General features: G+C 27.8%; 3 protein-coding genes across 3 annotated transcripts; 2 read left to right on the top strand and 1 right to left on the bottom strand.

Annotated features, from left to right (window-relative positions):
- The first annotated feature begins 3144 nt into the window (after positions 1-3144).
- LOC137829460 (uncharacterized) lies at positions 3145-3612 on the top strand. The gene has a single exon (XM_068636262.1). It carries the CDS (start codon positions 3145-3147, stop codon positions 3610-3612), a length of 468 nt encoding a protein of 155 aa, XP_068492363.1.
- A 4714-nt stretch (positions 3613-8326) lies between these two features.
- Positions 8327-11092, top strand: LOC137830524 (probable 2-oxoglutarate-dependent dioxygenase AOP1). Its single transcript, XM_068637930.1, has 3 exons — positions 8327-8872; positions 9055-9373; positions 10745-11092. The coding sequence occupies exons 1-3, from the start codon at positions 8505-8507 to the stop codon at positions 10985-10987; spliced, it is 930 nt and encodes a 309-aa protein (XP_068494031.1). The 5' UTR covers positions 8327-8504; the 3' UTR covers positions 10988-11092.
- Positions 11093-12890: 1798 nt separating this feature from the next.
- LOC137830523 (probable 2-oxoglutarate-dependent dioxygenase AOP1) lies at positions 12891-15124 on the bottom strand. The gene is made up of 3 exons (XM_068637928.1): positions 14593-15124; positions 13890-14214; positions 12891-13335 (listed from the first exon to the last, which is right to left on the bottom strand). Exons 1-3 carry the CDS (start codon positions 14973-14975, stop codon positions 13114-13116), a joined length of 930 nt encoding a protein of 309 aa, XP_068494029.1. The 5' UTR covers positions 14976-15124; the 3' UTR covers positions 12891-13113.
- Between the last annotated feature and the right edge of the window lie 1256 nt (positions 15125-16380).

The raw sequence follows: 16380 nt of genomic DNA, 5'->3' as shown, positions 1-16380 counted from the left end.
GACGCGAGGAGAATGTGTTAGAGATCCGACTAGAAATAATGACATTTCATAATATATAAGTGAGTGCAAACATCATCTTATAAACTGATTTTAAGGTGTGTTGGACTCAAAATTCAATTCTTAATATAATCATTTTCGTATATTTACTTTTCTATTTAAATTTATGTGTTATTGGGTAGACATATCTCAATGAAAATACAAACTTATAAGACAATTCAATACATTCAACAAAATTAATAATCAACACAAATAAAATTTATTTCAAAACTATATAAAATAAAATATATTTCACAGTGCAAACTAAATGATAAAAAGTATACAAAAATACAATAAAACCAAGACAAAGATAATCTAAATATTGATGGAGACGATCCAAATCAAATTTATTAATCGTATAAATCTGATTATTAAAAGGTTTTAGTTCATAGTCGACTATTTTTGTTAATAAAACCACCAGAATATGTTGAGACTATGGTATGAGGAAATGGTATACAACAATATTTTACATTAGATTAAATAGTATAAAAACTTTATTATAGTTAATATATTATGAAGGTGTCTTAAATTTTAATCACCTTATTTGCCACCTATTCTGATGTGTTATGAGCAGGTATAGAACAAAGACACAATATTCAGCAAAATAAAATAAAATAAAAAGGAGAATTTGGCATGATATGAAGAGAAGAAGGGAATTTTGTATTTTCTTCTTCAACCTATTTGTGAGTTGCTGATTAATGGTATTTTGAAATAAAAATGGTCCTCACGAGCAAAAATTTAAAATTATTTACATGACAACTTCATTATACAATAACCAATAAATATTCCTGGACCACTCAATAATTTTACAAATTAAAATGGTCATGATTAATTCATTAGACTTTTCAATAATTCTTAATGAAAAAATTAAATATTCAATAAATCTGTAACGTCGTGCTTACTGTATGAGATAACGAAATACATTTCTTTTATGCAAAAAAGAAAATTCTTTCACGATAAAACCTTGCTTAACGTTTTTCTCTGTAGGATACATATATAATAAAATTGAAAATTTGAGAAATAAAATATCTGTATGCAATAAAAAATTAACTAAATTAAAATACCACGTTATAAAGGAATGATGAAATTGTAAATCTTCTTGTCAATTCTCTCACACGTATTTATTGTAAATGAAGGATAATGAAAGTGTTACGAATGTAAAGTAGATATGAGACTGTAAATGTGCAACTAAGGTTATTTTTTCATATGGAGGCACAAGGGAAGGTACAAAGGTGGAGGAATAATTTTTCATTTTAAATGACTCTGATACCATATTAACAAGTGAACTTTAAGTCCAAATCAATCTTACAAAATCGGCTCATAAAATCGGATTTTCACTTATTTATATACTATATAAATGTGTTTATCTTTAGTTGGTGAAATTTTCAACAATAGTTTAAAAGGTAAATTAATTACATTAAGTATAAGTTCTTTCAAATGCCACTAAACTTTACTAAAATCTTCACAACAAACTAAAAGCATCCAACACAGCAATTCCTAAACTAATATTTAGAAAGATAAATTTAATATTTTTAAAAATATGGGGCTGCAAGTGGAAAAAACGGGGTGCTGGAAGAATTTTCCTCTTATAGAAAAAAGGTTTTTATGGGTTTGGCCCATGTAAAAATAAGAAAATGGCAATTTCTTCATACATCATATCAATTTTTAACCTGCACCCTATTATTTTTACAAATTTCCAAAATTATCCTTATTCCGAATTTGAAAATTCAAAATAGTAAATATAATTCAAAAATAAAAAATCTGGAACAACAAAATTAAAAATACATTTCAGATAAAAAATTATGGAATTTAAAAAATGTGCTCAGAATATTTCTGGATAAAAGGTTCCAGAAGTAATTGTTATTTACCCCCTTCTTTTATGTAAGGTTTTTTTCGACATTTAAAAGAAGTAATTTTGTCTTTTTCAATAGGAGATTAGGAGATTTTTGTCATTTTCAATAGAAGATTGGACGCATGTTAGAATTGATACGGTGTTGAGAGAAATTACCTGAGAAAATATATACTTTTTAGATTTTGGATTGAAATGGAAATGGGCTTAAAAAACACAAGTAGGTTAATTTCTAACAATAATTTATATTCATATACACATTTTTAAAAGTTAGAAAACATTACAAGAAAATCATTAAATAGAAATTAATTTTTAAAAACCAAAATAATTAGTTACCATAGTAACTAAATTAGAGATCATTTTAGAAACTAAAAAAAAAATTGGTTTCTAAATTAGTTTCTATTATTGTTAAATAGTTTTTAAATTGGTTTCTATTATTGTTAAATAGTTTTTAAATTGGTATCTAATTAGCAACCAAGGTTTTAGAGACCAAATTTAGAAACTAAATAATTGGTAGTTAAAACCTTGGTTGCTAATTAGATACAAATTTAGAAACTATTTAACAATAATAGAAACTAATTTAGAAACCAATTTTTTTTTAGTTTCTAAAATGGTTTCTAATTTAGTTACTGTTGCAACTAATTAATTTGGTCGGTTTCTATTTCATGATTTTTTTTTAAAGTTATATTAGAAAAAAAACTAATCACTAACTTATACAAGAAATAGATTACTTTTAGAAATAAATTATAATAAAAGCAGAAGGACAATCAAACAAATTAAATTAAGAAATTGCATATAAAATGAACGAACTTATATGTATGTATTATTAAATGATTACATTATAATAAGTCCTTTCGTGCATCGATTTTTTTTTTAAATTTTCTTTCTCTGTTTACTATTTCAAACTACTACATGTTCTGAAAAGTGGGCTCAATAAGAAAATGTTGTCATGAATTGCAATTTTCTTTGTTCCATGAATGTCCTTTATATCTGTCATATTCTAATTTTGCTTAACTATATTTGGTTTGAAATTTGAATACAACTATATCTCTTATGTTAAACTAATTCACTCAATATTTCGCTGTTAACTTGTTACCATTAACTTTATTAAACAGAACACCAGAAAACCTTTTTCAATGGACACTTTAAAACAATGTCTTGTGTTGGTGATTTCTATTTCTCAAGTCTTGCATGACCCAGAAAAAAAAACATTGATGTTTTCTAAATCTGCTGTGGAACAACCTAATTTGTTTCTAAAGATGAACGATGATAATGTTGAGTTGAGTTCTTTAGCAAGTGTTGAAGAAATGAAGGGCAATGCAAGTGGTATTGTTCTTTGTCCTAAACCAAGAAGAGTTAGGGTTTTTGCCAGCATCTCAACAAAGTCATTGAGATGGAAATGTTTCCAACAAGGTGAAGAGTCAAATTCAAAAGCAGGGACAGAACTTCAAGACATCACTTCTTTGATCCAAGATGGAGATGTTTCCTCACCCCCATTTCTTCTTGGCTCTCCTCCTGTGAGAGTGGATAACCCTTTGATCAAAGATGCACAATTTGGATATGAAAAACATGTTTTTCAGTCATCATCTTCTCCTTCTTCTGCTTCATCATCATCAGGTTTATTTTCTCCCTCTTCCCCTTTGAGGAGTGTGAGAATGAACTTTGGAATCAAATCTGCTGCTGTTAGAGTAGTAGGGTTTGATTGCCATGTTGGAACTTTTGCTTGATCCTCTGCAAAGGAGTGTAGATACAAGACCATAGACATTTTGTATACCATGGCTCCAGAGTAAATATAATATGGCAGGCTTCAGGGTTTTGCTCATACTGTATATATCAAAATATGGTTTTGAAAGGATGATCATCATCTTTGTTTTTGTTCATGTTGGATACAACAAAATATGAAAATAAATGGATGAATGGAAATTGTAATAAACTTAGATAAATATGGCTCTGGTTTATGGGGTTATACATGCTATGGAGGAAGCTCAAAAGATGAGGCTTACTAATGTCTGGCTGAAATGTGATTCTGCTTTGGTTTGTGCTACGTTTACTCCTAGAACAAATGTTCCTTGGATGCTTCGTAATCGATGAAATGTTTGTCTTAATTACTGTGGGAAAATTAGGTTTAGGGTTACTCATTTTTTGTGAAAGGAATGTGTGTGCTGATAAGTTGGCTAATTTATGATTTATTCATAGAGAATCTTTTCATTAGTATAATAGGCTTACATCTCTTCTGTTCTTAGAATTCTTTATGAATACGTATAGTCTACCTATGTATCGTGTTTTTGTTAAGATATGAGTTTTGGTCTAGTCCCCCATATTTTTTCTATTTTTTTTCTATTTTTTTTTTAATAATACTTTTTTATGTGATGACAAATGATCGTTGTTACTTGAGGTGTCAGCTTAGCTGAGATCTTAAGTTGCATCGTGATACCTAACATAAAAACTTTTATTTTAAAAAAAAAAAACTTAGATAAATATGCAAATTTTGGTAAAGAAATATAGTTGTTTATCTTCAGATTTTATTTACCTCAATTTCTAATTTGATTCCCCTTTTCAATATATATTTTCTTACATCTATTATATTAAGGTGATAGATACTTGTATGCTTGAATTGACTATATTATTGATGACTGTTGTTTATGTGTAATTATTGGAAAGAAAATAAGATTTTTGTTTGAGATCAAATAGTTCAACTACCAATAAAATTTTAATGCTTGAATCACTATGTTTTTAAGTTTAAATTTATATTGTGATACAATTTATTTAAATTTATTTTTCAAAAGGACTAAATTTATTTGTACTAGTATTTACTTATATAATTTTAATAAAATATTAAGAATTTATACTTTCCTATCACATGTAAATATTAGGAATTTCAAAGTATTTGAAAGGTTTGAAATATTTTCTCACGAACTATATGTCCATTACACATTTGCTAATAGACTAAGTAGATGGCTAATGGTAGAAGAGAAATTTAACTAATGGGATTGAATTTTATAAATTTATTTGACATTTTTCTAATTTAAAATAACTATATGGGAAACACCCTCGTAATCTTAAAGACTAAAATGAGGGTTTATACTAAATAGTTTGATATAAAAAAACAATGATTTTTTTATGAGAGGTATGTGAAATGAGTTAAATTGTAACCTTAGGGAATCAAAATGTCTAATATAAAATTGTAATGCACAAAAAAATTGGATCCTTGGAACACATGCATTACTAAATAGAGTATTTTGGTAAAATATTATTTATGAGATTTAACCCTAATTTCACACACAAAACAATAAATTTATATTGCGAGAGATTTATATTTTTATGATGGTAAAATAGAATACAACCAATATCTCACTTTCACAAAAATGTATAATTTATCATATTTAATCCCAATTTCACTTCAGTAATGTAATATTTTTTTTTATCAGCAATAATAAATAAATAAATAGAATCACTTCAGGGTGATTCAATTCATAAACATAACAAGACATTGTAGTATACATCTTCAACACACCCACTCCCAAACGAGGAAAAAAGCCACAATCATGCATAAACAAACTAGAAACCACCAAAGTTATAAAAGGGGTAAAGAGGATAACCCAACAAACAAACAAAAAGCGATAGAGAATATCCAACCCAAACATGTATGCCATTAATGTATATTTGAAGTCTAGAATTTGGAAATATAATACTGAAATTGGTAATTTATTTTTTAGTCAATTAATATGTATATATATATATAATTATAAAATAAGTATTTTTTAGCAGAAAATAATAATTTAGGCGGAGAAACAAAATTAATAAAATATATCATTTTCTTTTAAAAAAAAAAACAATTTAGGCAACTCATGGATATCTTGTGGCTATATATTTTAATAATACACTCGTAGATAAAAAAAATATTTTGTCATCAATAAAATATCAAAGACACGAAAACAATTAAATTAATAAAAATATTTTACTTGGGTATATGAAAATGGTGAGATGCATCAAATAAAAAAGCTAGAAAAGGACATAGACATGACAAATTTGAAAATGTATCGATGAAACCCATAATTTTCTAAACTAAAATAAACCCCACAAATAGTGCTTTGAAATTATGAAAATAAATTAATGTTATCTTTCTATGGTCCCTTAATTGGTCAAGGTTCAATGAAATGGACCTTCCAACATCACCAAAAAGATTATATATGGTTTTGTTAATTAGGTTTCCATATATATGACCAAGAAAGAAAGAGCCAAATGCAATGAAAATCAATGCATTTGATTGGATATTAAATAATTATTAAAATGAATTAGCATTTGGCAGCTTCATTTGTTTGTAATCAAAATTCAAATGTTTGAAATAAAACAAAGATTTGTTTGAAATCATGAATGATTATAACAAATGTGGTCCTAAGTGTTGATTAGTAGTGATATCACTAGAGATATAATTCTATAATATTAAAAATCTGGGACCAGAAAATGATACAACATTGGACGTATATATATTAATGTGTATTAAAAAATTATTGCACGAATAATTTTCTAGAAATTGATGAAAAAATATAATAATTATCTCAATTGACGACAATTGAAAAAATTACAAGAATCATTGATCACAGACGTGGACCTTCATAAAAGTATATTTTAAATAAAAAAATTAGTTAATTTTATCCCGTCAACATAGAAAGTAATTGAATTTTGTTTAATTAATAAAATAATTAACATTTTTGTACTATCAGTTTAATTTAATTAATATTTAATACATAGTAAATTTCTACTAATTGATATCCGTTATTATAACACATATGTGGAAAATTGATAATTATAGTATTTAGTACTATAAGAAAATTATTTAATATTATTTAATTGTAAAGATAAAAAAAAAGTTATTGTAGTAACTAAGTTTGTTTGATATTAATTTAAAAATTATTTTATAGATTTTTATTAATAATAAAAATTATTTAGATACCAATAATTTTTTAGTTTATAAAATAATATCTAACTTAATTACTATATAATTAATTATTTATTGTTTCTATAATTAGTTGATATTAAATGATTTTATTGTAATACAGTAAAAAAAATTACATTATTAACTAATATTTTTTTATGTATAATTAAAGTAATTTTTTAATATATATCAATCCGAAAATTATATATTATAGTATTAGAGTTATTATATTTCAACCAATAAGTTATATATAAAAATAAACATGTTCACATGCTACCACAATTTCACACCTTACCTCCATACATGCACACACGCTCACACGTCTTCATACACATACATGCCTACACACTATTCACACTCACATACGTGAACACACAAACTATAAGTAAAAAGAATTATATTAAATTAATTTCGATACATACTTATTAATTAATTTCAAAACTAAATTCATGCCTTTAGTAAGTTTGAAATATCCTTTATACAGAATAATAATTAAAATTAAGTTTTTAATATTAATTTAGAATTCTATATTTTAATCTATCTTATATAGTGTAATAATATTTAAACAATGTAGAAAAACAACTAAAGTAGTGTAAAATTTAATATATTTATGAATAAAATTTTATAATAATTTTTATTTAATAATTTATTTTTGAATATATATAAATTCACGTAGCCATGCATTGGATTTTTTTACCATAAACAAGAGAAACTATTGGAAATAAAAATGGGAGATGTGTAAAACTAGAAGTTTTTAGGTTTAAACATCAAAGATCAAACTTATAAAATGGTAGATAAGTTAATAAATTATCACACCTAACATATAAGACAAAAGCAGGATGTCTAAAAAGAAATTGTTTGGTTTTACGGAGTTATATATGTTATGAAGGAAGCTCAAAAGATGAATCTTACTAATGTATAATTTGGATGTGATTATGTCTTGGTTAGTGGTGCATTTAGTGCTAGGACTAAGATTTCATGGATGTTTCGGGATTGGTGGAACACTTGTCTTAATTACTCTGGAAAAATAAAGTTTATGGCTACTCATTTTAATAATAATTTTTTCATATGATGACAGATGATTATTGTTACTTGTGATGTCAGCCTAACTGATATGTCAAGTTGCATAATATATCTAACATAAAAACTTTATAAGAAAAATGAGTAAAAGGAAAGAGAAAAAGATATATTGTATATTAAGTTTCCATCTATGATAATAAATATCGCAGTTTAAATAGACATGAGAAAAAAAATCTAAAATAAAAATAAAAATATTAATACAAATGTGCAACAACACATGAAAAAATAAAATAAAAATGACATGGAGCAATTATACATGCGAATATAATGGTGGAATATTCTTCTAGTTAACAGTTTAAATTATATTAATAAAATTAATTTAATTTTAAATATAGTAATTTAATATATAATTTAGAATACACATATGTATTTAAAATATAATATTATTTCAGTTTAAAAAATATGTATACTTTTTATTTTATTACATAAGGAATGAACTCTTAATTTCATGGACGAACTTGACCAAGAACTCCAGAGAAAAAAGGTAAGAAACTCTTAAGACTCTAGCCAGAATCCTACAACCAATCTACAGACTCAGAGAGAAATTATTCTCAGTGCATAAAAAGATCTCATAACTTAATCTTTTGAAAGGTGTGAATTAGGATGATGTGTGAATATCCTCTTCCTGTTGTTGACTTCTCCACTGAAAACATGAAGCCTGGCACTGATACATGGCTTGCAGCATGTCAAATGGTGCGTAGAGGCTTTGAGGATCACGGTTGTTTCCTTGCAAACTTCAACAAGGTTACTCCAAAGCTTCTCAACTCCCTTTTCTCTGCTATGGAACAACTCTTTGGTCTCCCTGTGGAAACCAAAAGGAGAAAAACCAGTGACAAACCCAACCATGGCTACACTGGACAAGTACCCACATCCCCTCTATTCGAATCCTTTGCCATTCACAATCCATCCAACATTCAAGATTGCCAAAAATTCTCACGCGTTATGTGGCCAACAGGAAATCATCAATTGTGGTACTTATTATCATCCACACTTTTACTTATATCACTTACATGTAATCACGATTTATATTTGGTTATAGCTTGCTGATTTTCTGGTTTTGGAGATTCTTGATCCATACTTATTTATTATTGTTGATAAAGAAAAAACTTATAATATAATCAAGGTTATTAACTACTTTTATCTCTCTTATCAGTGAAAGTGTGAACGAGTATGCAAAGTTGTTACAAGAGCTGGACCAAAGCGTGAAGAGAATGGTGTTTGATAGCTATGGGTTGGACAAGGTGAAATGCGAGATGTTCCTGGAATCAACGGATTATAGTTTTCGAAGCTACAAATATAAGATACCTGCGGTGGATGAGAGCAATGTGGGGGTGAATTCTCATACGGACTCAACCTTCATAACCATATTGCATCAGAGGGTAGACGGATTGGAAGTTCAATTGAAAGATGGAGAATGGTTTGGTATTGATGCCTCACCTTTGTTTTGTGTCATTGCTGGTGATGCATTTATGGTAAGCTTCTATCACTCCTCAATCAATATTTTGGTGTGGAAATATGACAATTTAGTTTCCTAGATAACAAAATTATTCTTAAAAAGTCTGAGGATTACTCTAAAATCACTTGATCTCTTACTTAGTCTCAAGGTATCTGGAAGTTTTACATCTGATACTGAAGTCAGTATTATCATATCAGTAATAAATGTCTTGATATAGTTGTTCATTTATACTATTATTCTTAATGGATCTTTAACTATGGGATCTTTAGAATTGATCAGGTCATTCTTAATGTTGATTTATTTGCTGTAAGATTATTAGTTTTAGATATTTATTGTTATTTGATTGATTACATAAACATTATATATTAACATTATATATTGTCTCACAATTTTTTATCTTATTTGTTTTTTTTTTAAGACTGATACTTCTTAGTTTTTTCTAGTATTTTATCAATGTTATTTGGTTCTTCTCGTTTACTTCTCGATTTTGTCTGGTCCTTCTTATCAAAACTGATATTTCTTAGTTTTATCTTGATTTTGCTCCTTTGTTTAAATTGTATGATGCGTTAGTCTAAATCTTATTGGTTTACAAGATCGTAGTATACATTTGCTCTTTAATTTCAAGTTTAATTTGATGAATCTAAAAGAAAATTCCACACCCTTCCCAAAATATTGGATTATGTATACACAAACTATTTAAACAAATAATATAGATGTTTTTAGTAATTAAATTGTTCCACATTTGGATTGTTGTAATAAGTGAGACTTGGAGTCAAGAGAATAATTTTATTTTTAAAGTGGTGTGATTGATGTTAAAAAATATTTATTTTGGTTCAATTAAAGGTCTAATTGTAGATATCTTCGATCTATGTTTCTTATTATGATTGATTTCTTGATCTTCTAGTTTGTATGAATTTGATTAAATGATGTTTTAGTATTGTTGGTTAGTTTCTTTATGGATAGTTTGGTGTTTGCAGGTGTATTGTTAGTTGGATGTTAAAGTTGTCATTTTTTTAGAATACTTTGGAAGTTTATGTTGTTTTATATAAAAGTTAGATTATCCTAAAAACTTGATCTTGTACTGAAATTTTATTTTGATCTGTAGTGCAATGTTTGTTGGATCATTAGTTAGTAGAGTGTTAGAAAACTTGTTTTTGGAGTTTTGTATAAGGGTTGGAACACTCCTGAAGTGTCTCATTTTATTTTATTTATTCTTTGTTGATTAAAAAAAACCCTAAAAACTGTTCATAAGCAAAAGATGATTATATACCCTAAAATATATTTGAAAGTTTATATATTGAGCTTTTTTTCATTATTTAGTCTTGGATTCCATTTTGCATAACATTTGACTTGTGTGCATTAATTGATTTACTAATTATTTGCGTAGGTATGGAGCAGTGAAAGGATTCGAGCTTGTGAACATCGTGTCATCTTGAACTCAAAAGTAACAAGGTACTCCTTAGGACTTCTTTCGTACAGTACTAAGATGGTGCAGACATTGGAGGATTTAGTCGATGAAGAACATCCAATACGCTATAAGCCATTCGACCATTATTCGTATGTTGGTTTTCGTTTCACAGAAGAAGCCGTCAAATGTACAAGTCGTATCAAAGCTTATTGTGGTATTTAATTTCACACAATCTATGTATCTTACGAGGGAGTTGAAGACCCTTTTATTTGTATAACTATGGCATGTTTAAATGAATATTATTTCAGTGTGTTGCTACATCTTAAATCGGTCCATTCATTTATTTACACTAAATTTTATGTCATAAGGTTGATTGTATAAATTCATTTCAAGAATTAAAATGAGAAACTCTTGAAAATATAACTTTTGTCAAGAAATAAATACTAGAATGTTAGTTCCTGGATCCTGGATTGATCTACTAGGAGAGAAGAATCACTATGAAGGAAGAAAAAAAGATTTGTTGAAATTAAAAGATGAAAGTGGTTTGAGAACCTGTTTGTGGTTTGGGCTTTTGTATGAGGTTCTTTTGGTTCTGTTTAAAATGTTTTTTTTTGGAATGTAGACCAAGGTTTTGAGGTTGCTTCTTCCTGCACCTCCATACCTTCTTCTCTCACCTCCATAGATTTTCGTATTTCCAAAAATGCCCCTCTTTAATATTTCGGATTACATAATCCGGAAGTCATTTTTCAAATTTGTAATTAGTTTCTGGATTATATAATTCGGAAGTCTTTTTTCAAATGCGTTTCCGGATTACATAATTCGGAAGCTATTCTATGGGGGTGGCACAAGAAGGATACAATTGTATTTTCATGTTGTGTATGGAGGTGCCAGAAGAAGATATGGAGGTGCAGGAAGAAACAGTCAGGTTTTGAATGTGATGTAATGTTTTTATGAAATTTTAAATTTGCAGGTGCTTGAAGAGTTATTATTTTTTATGTTTTATTAAGATGGACATGTAAAAGTTGACACTATTCTTAGGATTTGTTGTATAAGAATTGAATTATCTCGAAATACTCTTTATTATTTTATTTTTATTTTATAAAAAACAACTAAAATCTTAATTCTCGAAAGAATTCTAAAATTATATTGAAAGTGAAGATCTCAAGGAAATAAATAAGAGATATGTTGAAAGAATTAGAAAAAGAAATATAAAAGCTCTCAATTTGTAAATGTCATTATAGTTACTTCCCATGACTTTTACCATTTCCATGTAACACATGTGTTTCCTAGAAGTCTAATGATGAGTTTTTCCTTAATTTTAGAAACTAGACCTTGTTGTTTGAGATTAGGGGTGACAAAATGGATTGAACCCGGTGGATCGACCCACCAATCCATCTTCATTTAGATGAAACGGATTAACCTTTTAAAATCGTCAACTTATCAAGCCACAAATACAAAACAAAAATTATAAAAGTGACGGATTACAAATTTAAATATGTATAGCCTAGATATGGGTTAGCCCGACTCGATCGCTTTTGGTGGACCAACAGGGAGTCGAGTCAAAACAGATTAGACTAACTTTTCACTCCTATTTGTGTCGCTTACTTTTAATTAATATAGTAATTAATTACTTTTTATCTCTAAAATTAGTTTTGTTATGATAACCAAGTGACTATATATTTATTAATAAAAAAATGTTACAATGCAATTTATCTATTTTATATTAAAATTATCCATTAATTATAATCACATTAACAAATATTAAAATTAAATAAATTAATTCTAACAAAATCAATATTTATTTTAATAAATATTAAAAATAAATTACATGAGTACTGAATAACTTAACGCTTAACGCTAAAAGAAAGAGGGAAATGATCAATACCATAGATGATGTAAAATATTTCATAATTATGCGATCATATAGAGCATATTTTTTTATAACATATAATTATTTAAATGTCTTAATGATAACATTTTTAACTAGATGATGTTTTGTTAGTATATGACTATTATTTAAAATTCCAATGTTAATTATAATTTCAAGGTGCACCTAATTTTGTCTGTAGAGGAATTTTTATAATAAATTATCCTTAACATGTGTTTTTCATTTAGGGTTCTCGGATTTTTCTATCCCATTTCAAATCCATACATTGATTCACTTTCATTAAAATCCAACATAGTTTTGAGACAACACATGTATAGCAATAGAAGCCAAATGAAGAAGACGTAACAGAGAAAATACAAAAATCAAACATGAGAATCCAAAGTGCAGTGAAGCTATTTCCAAATATGAAATACATATAACACATAGTTTGGTGAAAGTTTAACCTAGGCAAAGCTTTTCTTCAAACGCCACAATAAGCTTTCATATTAGCACTGTAAAAGTTTAGTAATCCAAGATGATCAAAGGGCTTATAGTGCACTGGGTGTTCTTCATCAATAAGCTCTTCTGGCACTTTCATAATTCCTTTGTAGAAGGCAAACAGACCAAGAGAGTACCTTGTGTCCTCCCCATTCTTCATCACAACCTTATGATTAGGGGACTGTATTCTGTCATTGCTCCAAGCCTGCATTATTCAACTTCTCTAGTCTCAATATATTCCCCACATTTTCTTTTTTATAGTTAAAAACTTTCTGAAGTATAATTACAAAAACTACTAAAACTTCCTTTAGAGTATATTCAACCTCATAAAACTAACTTATAAGATGAGGTTTGTATCTACCTATATACTATGAAATGTCATAATTTTTAGTTGATGCGGGATCTTTAATCTTTACTCACGCTGAGACTACCAACTCGTGCATGAAACTATATATTATGGGTGATCCAATAACGGTCTGATAGCGGGTGGTCTGATAAATCCAACAAACCATCGCTACAATAGACTCGAGATGGTTATGATACCATATTAAAAAGTCGAGTTTAAACCTAACTCAATCTCTTGCACTCATTTATATACTATGAAATATCATAATCCGTAGTCAATATACGATCTCCAACATAATAAAATAAATTAAATGATATCAATTTTGCTTACACCAACAAATATATCATTTAATATAGTTTTTTTTTTATCAAAATCGACTAGTATGAAGTAACAATATTTAGTTTTGTTCTCACCATGAGTGCATCACCAGCCATGACAACAAAGGAATTTGTTGAAGAGAAATCAACATCAATCCAGACACCATTCCTTGTCTCCACCATGAGTGCATTGACATGATTTTGATGAAGAATTGTGGTGAAGCTCTTGTCAGTGTGAGCCAAAAAACCCAGTTGAGGCTCAACCTCTTCTGGTGCTGTGTGTTTCAAAAGCCTGAGGAGATAACTTGTAGACCCTATGTATGACTCATAGTACTCTGAAAGACCATAACTTTCAAATATCATTCTCGCCACCTTCCCATCCAGTTCTTCTGCTACCTTTGCATACTCAATTATATGTTTACTACATCAATCCACAACAACAAAAGTTAGTAAAACCACTTTAGTATATAATAATGAAAAGACTATAAATAAAGTTTTTCTTATCTTTCTAATGATTTTTTTTATCGACAAGAAAAAAAAAATGAAACAGTTTAGAAATGGTCCAACCTTTTTACAAAATAACTCTTTTCAAAAGAGAGATCTTATAAACTTATCAAAAATGTCAACTCAAAACCAACAGAACAACTAAAGAAAACACCACAAAATCCACTCGGTAACTCAGTATCATAGGTTTTTAATAAAAAACAAACAAGTACACGGATCAAGACACCAATCTGAAAAATAAAAATATGATAAGATAAAATAATTGAGTGAAGGAAGAAATTAGATGGGTATGTACCAAAACTGATCATTGCCTTTTGGCCACATTTTGTGGGCAAAACTTTGAATTCCCTCTAGGGTTGTTCCCTGGTCTATACCCATGCTTTGGTGGAGGGGAATCTTGGGGTGTTGTCCAACGTAGCCTTTCAAGGGTGCACCCTCATATGTGTTTCTTCTTTTGGTTTCAACTGAGAGATCGAACAGCTCCTTCATGGAGCAGAATACATCATTTCGTAGCTCATCACAAACTTTATCATACACAGCTACAAAGCAACCATGTTCTTCAAATGCTTTGCGCACACTTCTGCATCTTTCTAACCAGGAATCGCTCCCTGGCTTCAACTCTTCTGTGCTGAAATCTAGAACAGGAAGCCTAGGATGTTGTTCTTCAGAACCCCCCATTCACTGTGATGTCTCTCTTAATTATTGGTTTTGCTAACTACTGCTTCAAATTGGACTATGATTTTGAAGCTTGAGCAGAAGAACAATATTTACATACTTTTATAGAATATGTGTACAGTCTAACAGTTGAATGTAACGAGTCTAACAATATTTTATTCGATATCAATTCTATATTTATTTTCTTTATTCTTAAGATAGTATCAGAGTCATTTTTTTAGTCTATTCTAACGATTATTTGTTAGATTTATTATGTCACTTTTGTTGGACCGTTATCGAACCACTTATAATATATAGTCTCACATACAGATTGGTAGCCTAAGCATGAGAAGGTGTCACTACAGGAAAATCATGAAATAAAAATCAATTTTAGAGATAAAAAATAATTAGTTATTATAGTGACTAAATTAAAGACCATTTTAAAAACTAAAAAAACTTTTCGTTTCTAAATTAATTTCTATTATGGTTAAATGGTTTCTAAATTAGTATCTAATTAGTTACCAAGGTTTTTGCTACCAAATTTAGAATCTAAATAAATGGTAGTTAAAACATTGGTAGTTAATTAGATACCAATTAGAAACTATTTAACAATAATAAAAATTAATTTAGAAACCAAATTTTTTTTTAGTCTTTAATTTAGTTCATATAACAACTAATTAATTTTTGTTTCTAAAATTAATTTTTATTTCATGATTGTCTTGTGGATTGAACGTAACAAGTTTAATCCTTCATTTATATTATTCAATTATTATGTTATGTTATTATTCTAATATATAAATAAAGAAATCAAGAATATCAATCTTATATTTATTTTCTTGATTCTTTATAACTTTCAAACAATAATAAAGTTAAGAACAGTTCAAAGAAAACACTTAATTAAGGTATGAAATTTCAATAATGACAAACCAATTAAACTAAAGAGTTTTTTTAATATTCTCCGTATATGTTAAAGCCAACAATGTGAGTATAAATGTATTAATATTTTGTAATCTTTTAAAATATTATGTATATTATTGAATTATTGGAGGTCCCACTTTAGGGTGGTCATGATTCATGTGCCATTAGCCAAGATTAAGTTATATAATGACATTTTAGTAATTAATAAATTAATTGCTTTTCGATCTTAGCTATAATATGTCTTGTCCAGCGCAAGGTAATTTGTATTTTGTATGGGTGACAAGGACTTTGCTGTAAATACTTTTATTTTATTTCACAAGTCAATGAAGGCTTTACTTTAGTTTGAATTCTAAATTTTTAATTAAATAGTGTGTTTTACAGTGATTATGGATTGTGTCTTAAAAAAAATAATGAAATAAACTAAACATTACAAGAATAACATTAAATAAAAACCAATTTTTAGAAACTAAAATAATTAGTTGCAATAGTAACTAAATTAGAGACCATTTTA

Source organism: Phaseolus vulgaris, chromosome 7, assembly GCF_000499845.2.
Source record: "Phaseolus vulgaris cultivar G19833 chromosome 7, P. vulgaris v2.0, whole genome shotgun sequence".
Taxonomy (NCBI): domain Eukaryota; kingdom Viridiplantae; phylum Streptophyta; class Magnoliopsida; order Fabales; family Fabaceae; genus Phaseolus; species Phaseolus vulgaris.
The sequence above is the reverse complement of the archived record's forward strand: the minus strand, read 5'-3'. Positions and strand labels throughout refer to the sequence as shown.

Bases quoted from the DNA above. Each gene is read 5' to 3' on its own strand.
- LOC137829460 (XM_068636262.1), top strand. From the start codon at position 3,145: ATGAACGATGATAATGTTGAGTTGAGTTCTTTAGCAAGTGTTGAAGAA.
- LOC137830524 (XM_068637930.1), top strand. From the start codon at position 8,505: ATGATGTGTGAATATCCTCTTCCTGTTGTTGACTTCTCCACTGAAAAC. The intron at 8,873-9,054 runs GTACTTATTATC...CTCTCTTATCAG, and splicing joins ACAGGAAATCATCAATTGTG to TGAAAGTGTGAACGAGTATG. The intron at 9,374-10,744 runs GTAAGCTTCTAT...TTATTTGCGTAG, and splicing joins TTGCTGGTGATGCATTTATG to GTATGGAGCAGTGAAAGGAT.
- LOC137830523 (XM_068637928.1), bottom strand. From the start codon at position 14,975: ATGGGGGGTTCTGAAGAACAACATCCTAGGCTTCCTGTTCTAGATTTC. The intron at 14,215-14,592 runs GTACATACCCAT...GGATTGATGTAG, and splicing joins AAAGGCAATGATCAGTTTTG to TAAACATATAATTGAGTATG. The intron at 13,336-13,889 runs GTGAGAACAAAA...TGAATAATGCAG, and splicing joins TGGCTGGTGATGCACTCATG to GCTTGGAGCAATGACAGAAT.